This window comes from Chiloscyllium plagiosum, unplaced genomic scaffold (genome assembly GCF_037043375.1).
Source record: "Chiloscyllium plagiosum isolate Xiang-an unplaced genomic scaffold, Cpla_swu_hap1 HiC_scaffold_45, whole genome shotgun sequence".
In the NCBI taxonomy this organism is placed as follows: Eukaryota; Metazoa; Chordata; class Chondrichthyes; order Orectolobiformes; family Hemiscylliidae; genus Chiloscyllium; species Chiloscyllium plagiosum.
Window position 1 is genome coordinate 17,502,387 of NW_028270183.1, and position 13,727 is coordinate 17,516,113.

General features: G+C 39.1%; 1 protein-coding gene across 4 annotated transcripts in view; it reads left to right on the top strand.

Annotated features, from left to right (window-relative positions):
• LOC122552357 (uncharacterized) overlaps window positions 1–12,055 on the top strand; it is a 144,718-nt gene extending 132,663 nt beyond the window's left edge. For all 4 annotated transcript variants that reach the window (XM_087983221.1, XM_087983224.1, XM_087983220.1 and 1 more), the window contains 2 exons: window positions 886–1,090; window positions 8,535–12,055. In XM_087983221.1, the coding sequence (XP_087839347.1) occupies window positions 886–1,090; window positions 8,535–8,679 (350 nt within the window). In that variant the 3' untranslated portion in view covers window positions 8,680–12,055. The remainder of the gene's footprint in view (window positions 1–885; window positions 1,091–8,534) is intronic.
• The last annotated feature ends 1,672 nt before the right edge of the window (window positions 12,056–13,727 follow it).

The window sequence follows — 13,727 nt, forward strand, 5'->3', positions numbered from 1 at the left end:
AGAAACCGAACCATGGTGTATAATTCATTGTAATGTGTAAGTAAGCCTATACCGGTATGAGATCAAGCCCCGTTTGCATGCGGTTTGGCAACTTAGAAAATCCTGCATAACATTCACCTTGCAAGCATAACTTTGAGTTCAATAATTTCAGGGAAGGGGAGGTTAGTAGGTGGAAGAATAGATGAAAAGAACTGCGCTGATACACTCCTCTCCTATTTAGAGCATAACCTGTAGTTAAGAATTGTGTTCTGCACTGAATGTGAAAAAGACATGGTGCAGGAACGTAATTGATAAATGGCATTTCTCTTATGGCCAATCAGTTTGAGGCCAATGTGGAATAGTCCAGTTGATAAGTGCAGTTAAACCCTCTAAATGACCATTTGCATACATGAGAGGAAAATTATGCTCGAACTGTGCCACAGTTCCAGAAATAAGATTTTATGTGTTCTCTCCCAAACTCCATAACAGAACCAGCTAATTCAGTACATCTTAAAACTCTTAAGATGCAGTAATCTGTATCTTCCTATAGTTTGTTTGAATACGGTTGACATTCACATATCCGAATATTACTGATTAAAGTATATAAAGCTTGAACAAAGTGTCTACTGACTCTTAAACAGTAAGTTGAGTAAGTCATTTAGTAATGTTGTTCCTCGTTCCAAGTATGTTTAAGCCCATTAATGCCATGACTTTCTGTGGAAGTTATTTAGGAATTTTTAATAGAGCAATGTGATCTTTGGAGGGTTTAATTGTACTTCCTGTTTACAGTAAATGGTGACAACACCTGCAATTATTCTTAGGAATGCCTTCCTCAAAGGTGGAAATGGACATGAATATTATGCATTGACTGAAACAGCAATCTAACGAATTCTCTTTCGTGTTCAGACTATGAGCGTAAGCAACATAAGCCGGTGGTATGTACAGAGAACGTGTCACCAAAACGAGAGGAAGGGAAGGAGACAAAAACGTTCAGGCCAAAATCAGAGGAACCAAGACCCCTCCGAGTGAGACCTGTGATCTTTCCGGTGCCGAAGCCTGAGCCCATCTCACTGGTGAAGTTTATAGGAAACATCTACACTCTGAAATGCAGGTAATGTCCCAGTCATGCTGTGGAATATGCTTGTTCATATTGCTGTGTGGAACATTAGAGCTGATTTTGTGTTAAAATTTGTATTTAGTGATATGAGCAAGGCAGCATTTATTGCCAGTGCTCCATTTCCTGAAAGGATGGTGTTGGACCTTTGGAATTTGTGGGCCGGAATTTCCATAATGATATTGATTTCCAGGCTATTGAAACAGTCTCCACTGAGGGATATATTTCTTTGTCTAGCTTGGAAAGGGATGTGGTGATGGTGTAATCACAACTCAGCTGCACTTGGCCTCCTTTGTGGTAGAAAATGTAGGGAGAGTGTAGTCCTATTGAAATAATTAGAGCAGTGGATGAATGTTAAGTCCAGTGATGGAGCTAATCATAAAGAGTAAATGTTCTGGCTCTGCTGATGATATCTGGTTGTCTGGTAATGGAGAACTTGAGAGATGTCTTTCCATTCTTTTAGTCAAACATTGCTGAGGCATTTTAAGAGCTGCTATCTCTTGTCATCTTTTCATTGTTCCCTACCTGACTTGAAAGTTACCAGTTTAAAGAATTGGGTTGCAACAATCAGTACTGTGAAATGTTGAACCATTTCATTAGGATTGGCTTCCTCTTCACTGTCACATATTAATTTGATACTAATTGTAGACAAGTGATGTACGCTAATTGGGGATTCACTTGGACCCATGCCAGTAGACATGGACTTAAATTTTGGCTGTTGGGTTAGGAAGTGCATATTTTCAATGTGTAAATCTAAATAACTGCCTATGAAAGTGCATCTAGATTGCCTCCATTTCTGTCCTGTTTCATCTGGCTTCCGGCTGTAGACATTCATTCAAATAAATGCAAAGAAGTGCCATATGACTGGGATGACCAAATATTCCAACATCCTAACAGTTTTCTCAGAATTGCTGAAAGATCTGGATTTTTAGCTTCACTAGAGCTCCTCCCCTTTTAGCTGCCCCTCATGTTTCTAAACTGTCATGTTCCATTTACTATTGGCAAACCCAAAAAGGCTGTGCTGCACTTCACCCTGGGGATTGAACTTTTAAAAGGAGAGGGATGAGGAAAGCAAATATTTCCTAGTCACATTCTTTTCAATTTGTGGGAGCACCTTTTATTTCCCTTGGGTGTACAAGTTGGCAGTATTGGAGATTAACAAATGCTCTTTTTCACTGGAATAGGTACAGAATGACTTAAAAGACAAAAGAGACCAGTCAACAGGGAAAAATAATGTATATTACTGTAGGCGAGTGATAAGGGTAGAGAGAGGCTGGGAAGCAGAGTGGCTTCAGGGGTGGGACTGAGCAAGCAGGGGGCCCTAATTGAGGCTATAATCCCTGGCATAGGGTGCCTCATTATTCAGCCTTAAAGGAATATCTGAACAAGAGTAGGCCATTCAGTTCCTCGAGCTTGTTTTGCCATTCAATGAGATCATGGCTGATCTATGGCCGAACTCCTTATACCGGCCTTTGGTTCCTATTCCTTAATATCTTTACAAAAATATATCCATCTCAAATTTAAAATTAACAACTGATTCTACATCCACTGCTGTTTATGGAAAAGAGTTCCAAATATCTGTCATGTGTAAAAGTGCTTCCTAAAATCCCTCCTGAACACTCCAGCCCGAATTCTCAGACTGTGCTGCCAGTTCAAGAATCCCCAACCAGTAGAAATAGTTTATTTTCATCTACCGTGTCTTATTCTGTTAATAGCTTGAAGATTAAATCAAGAATACTTGCTAACCTTCTAAATTCTAGAGAAAATGGGCCAGATGTGTGTAATCTGTCCTCATAACTTAACCCCTGAAGTCCAGGTATCATTTTTATCAACCTATGTTGTACTCCCTCCAAGGTTAATATATTCTTCCAAAGATGTGGTGCCAGATCTGCTCTTCAAATGGGGTCGAACCAAGGTTTTGTAGCATAAATTCTATTCCCTTGTACTCAAGTTCTCTTGATATAAAGGCCAGTATTCCATTATCTTTCTGGATTAGATTTTGCACCTGTTCATGAGAGTTTAAAGGTCTACACACCTAAACCCCCAAGTCTCTTTGGGCATTCGCTTCATACCATCTAGAAAGTACTCTGACGTATCCTTTCTTTGGTTCAAAAATGGATTTGCTTACATTGAACTCCATCTGACATGGTTTTGCCCATTCATTTAGTTTATCAATATTCATTTGTAGCTTTATGCCATCAGCTATACTGTATAATACCTCTGTCAGCAAGTTTTGATATATGACTTTCTATGCTATTATCCAAGTCATTAATCTGAATAATTGAGGCACTAACAGATCCTTGTGGGACACCACTGGTCATATCCTACCAATTTGTTAATTATCCTTAGTTTCTGTCACTTGCTGCTCAACAAAATTTCTAGCCTTGTCAATAATTTGCCCTCAGTTTGTGGGCTTTGACCTTAGTTAACAGTCTGTTTTGTGAGACTTTAGCAAATGCCTTCAGGATGCCCATATAAGGGGATGCAATGGCCTAGTGGTATTATCACGAGATTATTAATCCACAGACCTAAGTTCAAATTTTAAAAATGTCTGGAATTAAAGGTCTAATGATCATGAAACCACTGTCGGAAAAATGTATCTGGTCGTTAATATCCTTTGGGGAAGGAAACTATCATCCTTACCTAGTCGGGCCTACATATGACTCCACGGCCAATGTTATGGACCAGACCAAATCCCCTCAAAATATATTAAGAAGGTAGTCTAGTCCCCACCCTTTTCTTATTTTTAGAGGCAAGTGTAAGGAATACCGAATACAATTTGATTGGACAAGCTATCAAGCTTGAATCAAAGCACGTTATTCTTAGAGCACAGTTAAAATACAGACAAAATAAGAATTTTTGAAAATTAGCTTAGCTGTAACTCTATCAAAATACTTAAAATAACTTTAATGTTAACAACCATTGTTAAGCTGTTTCACAATAGTAGCATCCCATAAATACGTCCTTGATGAAGACACATTCAGTGAAATAGATTGTCTCACAAGCAATGTTTCTCCAGTCCAGGAGGAAGTCCAGCATTTTGCTTGAGCAGGGAGAAATGTATAGCAGCTTCTGAACTCCAATAGCTACTGAAAGTTAAACTAAAATCCTGGTTCTGTGGGAGCATGACCCTACACTTTCATGCTGCTTCTATTGTTCCCAACTTTTTTTTTAAAGAACACAAGGCTTGCAAGCTGTTTACTTTATTGGTTTGGAACAGACTGCTTGACACCTCTGTCTCAACATCTCTTAATTTAAATAAATTCAGGACCAAAACGGAATCATCACACCACAGCAATATGGTTGACTCAATTGCCCTCTGAGCAATTAGGGATGGGCAATAAATACTGGCCTAATCAGCGATGCCCATATACTGTGGATGAATTTTTTAAAAAATTTAAACAACATCCATAGATATTCCCTGTCCACTACCTTCTTGAAGTCTTCAAACATTTCAGTGAAGTTTGTCAAGTCTGACCTACCTGTCATGAATCCATGCTCACTCTCCCTGAATAACTGAAAATTTCAAGGTGTTCAATTACCCCATTCTTGATTATAACTTCCAAGAATGTCCCCACCACTGATGTTGCACGAACTGGTCTGTAGTTTTATTTTCCTGTTCCATGTTCTTAAAGAAGTGGAGTGATTTGCAGTTTTCTAATCCAGAGGGATCACTCCTGTATCTCGGGAACTCGAAAAGATTATAGTTAGGGTGTCTTCAGTGTACTCCCATCCTTCCTTTATCATGCTCAGATGGAAACTATCAAGTCCTGGGGATTTGTCATTCTGAATTCCATTAATTTACTTAATTTTATTCTGTTCCTGATCCACGATTAATTTCCATGGACTACCGGCACATTATGCGCCTTTTGTACTATATATACTGAGGCAATGTAATTATTCAACGTCTTTGCTTTTTCCCTGTAGTCATTGACAGTATAATCCACTTTCAGTTTTTAGTGGGTCAACATTGCTCCTTACCATCGCCTTTTACGTAACTATAAAATGTCTTTCTCTGTGTTTGATGTCCCTGGCAAGTTTCCTTGCATTATCATTCTTATAAGCTGCTTTGTGGCCCTTTGTTGATCTTTTTATCTTCCCCATTCAGCAGGATCTGCACTGTTTCTTGCATTTTTGTAAGCCCTTTTAGTTTTGTGCTGTCCCTTATCTCTTTAGGTCTCCATGGGTGTTTTTTCGATGCAGTGAAGCTTTACCCTCTCAGGGGTATAAATTGGTTTTGTATTGTGTTACATGTTTCTTTAAACATCCTCCACTGTTCTTGATTGTTTTATCAAATAGCAGATTTTCCCAGTTTACTGTGGACAGACTTTGTCTTATTAAAGTCGGCCTTACCTAAACCTAAAACTGCAGCAGCTGATTCATGCTTTTCACTTTCAAATGCTACATTGAACTAGATCATGTTATGATTACCTTTGATAACCGTTCTTGTGCAGTAAGTTTACTAATTACATTTGGCTCATGACTCACTACTAAATCCAATATTGCTTTTCCCTGTGCTGCATCCAGGACATATTGCTGTAAGAAACTAGCCTGGACACACTCCATAAATTCACTACCTTTCTGACAGGTCATAGAGTCATAGAGATATGCAGCACAAAAACAGACCTTCAGTCCAACTCATCCACGCCAATCAGATATCCTAAATTAATTTAGTCCTAGGTTCTTGTCTGCCTCTTTCAATCTGTGTTAAAGTTATAATTCCCCATTAATGCTGCCCTGGCTTTGCCTACACTTGCATAATTTCTGCATTTATAGCATTTCAGAGCTGCTACCAGAAGTCTCTATACACACCTACTACAGTTTTAGATGCTTTACTGTCTCTTAGTTCCATCCATATGGTCTCCACTGAAAGCTTTGTCCTCATTCTATCCTCCCTCACCATTGAATAGTTTTGTTTCTACATCTTCTCAGTCATTTTCCCTGTTTGTCTTGTTAACATAATTTTATAACTATGTATATTTAGTTCCCGGTCCTTCAGGTTCAACCCTACCTACTCTGCAACCCTCAAAGTTGCTGCTTTATGCTCATTGTGGCTTTTTGATTAAGGTCAGATTGAATTGGGTCCCAGCAAGTGAAACGTTCTCTCTGAGCTTTTCATTTTTTTGTATTCCACCTGAAGTGTTAAAAAGGTCATTGCCCTTTGGACACATTAATTAAATCTGATCATTTTTTCCAAACCTTCAAGCATTTACACCACTGGTACCAACCACCACTGTTTAGCAACAACAAGCAACAGAAGTTGAGGATTATGGAGACAGCTTTATATTGCAATGAATTATAACCTGCATGCAGGATGTAAATACCTGTTATGCATTTTCCTAGTCAATGCATTTATTGTTTACATGTTATCTCTGTATAGGAATTCTGTGTAGAGGTATTGGTAGGCACATGAGCTTAAATTACTTTGTGTTTCTGCATGCTTTAAATGTTTTTGGGGATGAGAGGTGTTTGTTACAATTGCTGTGCTACTCTGCAAACTTCTGCAAAGTTGCATCCTTTTTAGGACTTGTTATCCCTCTCTTGTAACTGCCTTTTTCTTCAAATGAGACTGAGGTGAGGGACTGTCCAGCTGTTTCCCAAGTACCAAGTATGCATTTGTTGCTCCTTTTCTCTTTATGTTTTAAGATCCAGAGGTTCTTTATGCCACCTTTCCCTCCCACTTGTGTTCAGCTGCTCGATAATGGTGAACACAGTCCCATGCCAGCTACCCAACTAGCCAGGTCACTCCAGTTACTGCTGTCTTATTCTGGGAGATATCAACATGTGACTTCCTACCTTTGACTGCTCCAGTCCCAGACTCCTATTTGTCTCTCACTATTGACATGGTGATACATGAAGGATTATTGTGCAAAGTAAGAGCTCATGGTAGTGGGGAAAATTAATAGCATGGATAGAAAATTGGTTGGCTAGTTGGAAGAAAACAGCAATATGTATATGTGGTAGGATGTGATGAATTGGATCCCATGGGAGTCTCTGTTGGGCCCTCAATTTTTTTTTTTACAGTTTATATCAGTGGCTGAGATGAGGGGAGCAAAGCCATGGGATAAATTTGAAAATGACACAAAGCTTGGTAGAAAGTTACTATGAAGATGACATAATCATGTAGATGAACATAGATTGTGAGAAGGCAAAGATCTGGCAGCTGGATTGTGTAATGTGAAAAATAAGTGGTTCATTTTGGCAGGAAGAATAAAATAGCGAATTAGTTAAGGGTAGAACTACTACAGAATTCTGAGATGAAGAGGGATCTAGCTGTTCTAGTGCATGAGTCACAAAATGTTGACATACAGGTGCAGTGAGTGATTAAGGAGGCTCATGGAATATTTTCCTTTTATGATGAGAGGAATTTAACACAAGATAGAGGTTATGCTTCACTTGTACAAGGCATTGGTGAGACCACAATACTGTCCGCAGTTTTGGTCTCCTGATTAAAGGAAGAACATAAATACATTGAAGGCGATTCAGATGTTTAGTAGATTGCTGCTTGGAATGAGGATAGGTTGGATAGGCTGGGTTTGTTTTCAGTGGAGTTTAGAAGAGTGAGGAAATTTCAAAGATCTTGAATGGTTTTGACAAGGTGAATGTGGAAAAGATGTTTCTTCATGTGGGTGACTAGATGATAGGATCCTTTCTATGATAAGAAATTGAGTGGTTGCTCTTTCTGGACAGAAATGAGGGGAAATATTTTTTCATTGTTGGGCAAGTTTGGAACACACCTGCCTCAGAAGACAGTAGATTTGGGACCGTTGAATTTTTTTTTAAGTTGAGGTGAATTTATTTATTTTAAGGGTTTTGGTCACATATGGGAGAGTGGAATTCAGGACACAAATAGATATCATCTTGTTAAATGGTGGGCAAACTTGAAGGTCCGAATGTCAACTTCTGCCTCTTACTGTATGTTCTTATGAAGTCCTGCCTTCCAAGACGTGGTGTCCTGTTTTTGACTTTTCAAAATCCTGTCAGTGCACACAAATTGGGTCATAAGGGGAGCTGGTTTATACTGACTGGACAGGACGCATGCTGCTAGATGTAAATTGAACAGTATTCACACCAAGAAACTATTACTGAAGTATACAATCTTTGGTTCTCTATAATATTCATTGGAAGTGTATTGGATTAAATCAAGCAGTTTGAGGATAAGTTGATGTTTAATGACACTGTCATTGTCAGACCCTTGTAATGAAGCTTCCATGGCTATCTTTCCTTTAAAAAAAAATTGGTTCCTGGCTTGTGGCTGGTAATACCACACCCCTTATTCTATCCACACCAATGTGATGGTATGCCCCTTTTCGTGACTTACATGTAGTAACCAGTGGCTGGGACAGGAAAGAGAAAGTGAAAAGGGCAGCTTTTCTTTTTGAAAGCAAAGGAATGTTTTAATTGAATCAACAACCTCTGATGCATTTCCCTTCCTGGTCAGATTTTGTGATGTGGAGTTCCATGGTCCGCTTTCGATTCAGGAAGAATGGGTGAGACATCTGCAGCGACACATCCTGGACATGAACTTTCCAAAGACGGAGGCTACCCGCGAAGAGATCTCTGTGTCTGCTGACATGGGGAAATAGGGAAAATCGGCTGCCTGTGTGGATACTTGGGTACACTGGAGGCAGAGTGTCCATTGCAGTCTCTCATGAAGACGCACTCGATTTTATGTTCTAGTTTTAGTCAAGTTTGGAAAGAATCTCCTTTGCCTTGAACGTTTAAACCTCTGTAGTAATAAAAGTATCTGCCTTATGGTGATTTCCTTAGAGTAATTCTGCATTTGCCTCATACAGTTAGAATGTTATAAAGAACAACTTAGCCCTGATTAATTTCATACAATATAAGATCAGTTAGGTAGCCCAGTGCACTTCAGGGGGAGTGGCAGTGTTTGATGAAGGCTGCATGGCATTGTATTTGGCATTTATATAACCTGAAGCAAAAACACTGTTTGCTTGTGATCTATTTGGTATCACTGTCACACTCCCAAGTAATAGATCAATCCCTGTCTTGGGAGACAAGGAGAGAAGGAAAGTACAAGGTGGATTGATAATAATTATTTTAAAATTTTTTCAATGTTGTGCCACTTTTTTTAAAAAACTACATTGTAGCGAATCAAACTATTCAGTGTTTCTCCTTTCAAGGCCAGCAGGGGAAGGGAGCGAAGCCCATTAAGCAAGTAGCTGCCATAGTACGGATCATTGCATGAGGTCAGAACCAAGTAACCATGAGGAGGAGGTTTGGACGTTATGCATTCTATGTACAGTGTGGTTGCACGTCTTCCTGGTCAGTGTCACTCAAACCTTGCAGGGCAGAATTCGAGCTATACAAGGCTGGTTCAGTATTAAACAATGTGCTGTGAAGTACCTAGCCTTTGTTATGGCGGTTATTTTGCATGCTGTCAGACTGTAGTAACCGAACAAGAGATCAGCAGTACAGTACAACACAGAACCCTAAGCGGAAAGTTCACACGTGTGCCAGCATCTGAAAAATAGTAGGTTAGGACTCTCAGCACTAAGTAGACATGTCTGTCTCTATGCAACCTACAGAAAGGGATCTTGTGTTACAGTGAATACTGTAGAATGTCCCAGCTTAGCAGGAACATAGTCCTATTAGAAAATGGAATAGTTGCCACTTATATTTCATGTCCTCAAGGTTTTTATGACAGCAGTGCTGCAGCTGATGCACTTTACCATCATTCTAGTGCATAGGTCAAGCCACTTTCTTCTGTGGGGCAGCCGTCAATGAGCATATGGCTAGGGGAGTGGATGGGTCAGTCTAAAAGAGCCTTATTCCTCTGACTGAAAGTACTAAATCTGCATTTTTTCCAACATATTTATACTCATCCTTTTGGATGCTTCCTAATAATTAGTTGCTGTTTTAATATTCGGCAAAGGACCTATTTGTTTTTAGAAGTGCTTTGGTCACAAAGTGGCAGTACGTCTGCACGTAAAAATGTAAGTGTATAGTAAAACTGTAAAGATGCTTTCTTTCCCTTTTCTTCATCTTGTATGTGCTGAATGGTGGTTGATTTTTAGCAAGTTATAAAGGCAGGTTTTAGAGTCTTTAGTTGTGTTCCCTTTCACAGCTGAGATCCTCTTGGCATCTTGTGGTCTGATGAGCTGTGAGTTAAAGACTTTGAGAGATGCCATTTCAGGGCACTTGGGCCTTGGAGGTCCTGAAGCCCTTGCTGGACTATCACCCCACCGATGCCACTTTTGCACCACTGCCTCAGCGAATTTTGTTGGGGTTACTGTTCCGTCTGTCTAAATGGCAACACTTCCAAGTGTCCTTCCTGCTGCTGTGATAACGCATCGGTCACTAATTCTCTGCAAACCAGATAATGTAGCTGTGGGGAGGAAGGGGAAGGGGATCTCTCAAGGCTGCTCACAAGGAAGATGCTCATCAAAATCAAATTCCTCTTCTCTTCCTCCTCCGCTTCCCACCAAATAAAAATCCTGTCCGTCTGAGGACCACCTCTTTTTTGGTTTGAAAGCGGGATACAAAAGGCTGTTTTGTTCTACTGAAGCTGTTCAATTTAAATCTTATTTAAACCTGTGGTCACTTTATATTTGCAGTGTTGTGATGTGAGTCTGTGCATCTAATGCAATTGGACTCCCTGTGACCAAAAAAAAATCTTGTTACCTGTTTGTTCCTGTGACTGTGTATTGTTGTAACATGGAGTGTAATGAAATATACCTTCATAACCAAAGGTGCTATGAAATTGGTTGTTTGGTATCCCAAAATAAGGTTTGTTTTTGAGAATGGACTGCCGCGTCAACACGTACAAAAGCTCCTTCGTTGAATTGGTAGAAGTTCAGACTTTTGTGTCTTGTTTAGATCTATTTTCACTATTCATTTGAATGCATAGAGTTTTAATTTTGTGCTTTTGAAGTGTATTAATGTGACTATGCTCTAGGAAAGATTACATTCAGTGCATTTTAACGTCATGTGATGCTGTTAATTCATTACCTAAAATTGCTACCACTGCCAAATCTGTCATTCTTGGTGCTTCTTCCTCATGTTACATGCTCCAGCAAAATACTTGGCATTTGCCCAGGGAGATGTAATCCATAATTGTAGAATTAGGAACATCTCACTTCCAGTGGAAGCAGACTCTGAAGATTTGTTAATGCTCACCATTGAGTTTAACTGAGATCCTAATAGTTCTGTAAAGTTTGTGTGAATCAATCCTGGTTTTGGTTGCTGCTACATGCCCTTAGATGCCAAGTGATTGTGTATTTGGAGAGCATGCATTACAGAGTTGGCTACAGTTCTCTACAGGTTCAAATCTTGATTGCATCCCTGGCATTAAAAATCTCAATTAAGCTGCACCTCTCCACAAATGCAGAGGCAGCAAGCAGACAGGTGCTATTGGAAACATCAAAACACACTTCTGGAGTTTTTTTTAGCTGCCTCTGATTAGCATGAGCTGTTTTGCAAACTCCTAGTAAGGTTTCAGTGGTCAGTCTCTTAACATGCTGTAGAAATGACTAGTTCATGCCTCCAAACTTTAATGGAATATTCAGGGTTGTTGGCATTGACTGTTAATACTGTTTTGGGAGATTAAAGTGTTTGTGCAGGCCACCGCGTAGTGCGATGGTGAGCCTTGTGATAAAGTTTAGACAGTGATGAAGGAAGACTCTTACATCAAACTTAGAAAGCAATTGTTCACAGTTGTTTTTCTAAGAGAGGAATTTAAAAGCATATTTTGGGAATCTGAATTCTGTGTAAAGTTTCTTAGAGCAGAATGGTACCTCTAGAAATGGTTGATGTGCTTGTATTTTGCTGCAAGTTTCTTACTTTATTGATGCAGAGGGAACTTCTTAAAATGCTTACTATTTCTTGTACTATAATCTGTTGTTCTCGCATGTATTGTTAAATATTATTGATTCTCATCTATGTTTGTATTTTAACATTTTTTTTAATATAAATGTTACCACAGTAAGAATTGGATTTGCATCTTGTGTAGCTTTCAATTTCTTTGTGCTCATACCAAGATATTTCAAAAGTAAATGTCTGTCATTTTAGGGTGCTAGTTTTATACAATTTCCTCTTGCACCATCAGTGCTGCCAGTTCATATTCTGGCAGAAACTTCTCACTGCATGACCTCTGCCCAAATTGCCTTGCATATGAAAGGAAAATGCACATTTGTTAATTTCTTCATCTCCCCCACTCTCAATTGTAACAAGTAGATGTCCGGATTGGGTTTGTATGTCATAGTGAGTAGTGGAATTGTATATGTAGTGGTAGTTTGTGGGTAGAGAGTAATGTTACAGGGTACTTAGGAATCAAGCTGCATTACTATCAAGCGAGCAGTAGATAATTGCTTTTTTTCAAGTTATCTAAACACTGACCTGAAAAATAACTAAGGTATTGTGTGTGCAAGCAGGATATTAATCTCTAGGTCAATATAACCCTTGTGATAAAGATAATCATTGGCAATATGCAATACCTGAGTCATTGCTTGGTCAGAGAGGGGTTTAATGAGTGCTTTAAACAAAAGCAAAGTAGATTTAGGGAGAGATTTCAGACATTGGTGGTATCAAGCAGCTGAAAGCATAGCCACCAATGGTGAGGTGATCAAAATCTGGGAACATTAGTCTGTGAGTAAATAATTGTATTTTCTGCTGAACTCAGCCTCTGTTCACATAATTTCACTGGGCTCCACAAAATTGTTTCATTTTGAATATGCCAGCCATTTACAATTTCTGAAAGAGAAGACGTTCAGAGTTCTGAAATTCAACCCCAACAATACTGTTAAAGCACACCCAGTAAACATAATGATTCCCCCATTCTGGTTTGCTTGGAATTGTGTAACCATATGCTTAGAGCTCACGTTTTGTTAACTTTCTCTAAAAGTTCATTTCATAATTTGCCCTGTAGTGTCTTGCAGGCTAGAAAAATTTGCAAGTTTAATGCCCAGTCTCTGTTAAGCAAGTTACTCTTGGTCAGAATTCAGGGTTTCTGTTCACAACTGGTGAAAAATTGGCATGTTACTTCAGAAGCTGCAAACAGGATTTGCTTCAGACAATGCTCAGTGAATCTAACCTTCTGAAATCCTGTCTAGCTTCATCCCATGCAATATTTAAAATGTAAAACTGGAACTCAATACAACTAATCTGAGCACATTGAGGGTGGTTGAAAAACTGGACAGAAATATTTTGCTGAAATACACAATATTCCTTATGCAGGCTATAGAACATTGCTCTCCCAGTTCAAATATTTTCCCAGCCCTCTTAAATCTCCTGGTTAATCAGTTATAGCATTGGGGTATTGAGGGTCATTAAATTATCTAAGATCTGTACTAATACTTCAGTGGGGTTGACCTGAAGAAACTTACCTCCTGACAGTTATCTGATTAATTAGTATTCCTGGGAGCCATTAGGTTACTCTTTCCTAGGCACATTGGGATTTGAGGGCAAACTGATTCCTCACCATCTGGAATATTTGACGTATCTCAAGTAAATGACCCTACATGGGAAAGTGATTTCCGAGATCTTGAGGTCCAAATGCATAGCTTATGAACCTTTACACTGCAAAGCCTATACTTTATTTCTCCCCTACTTTTACTCCAGCTTCTTTCAGTATTTGCGGTTGCAAAAATGGGTGGTTTACTTGTATTTCTTCATT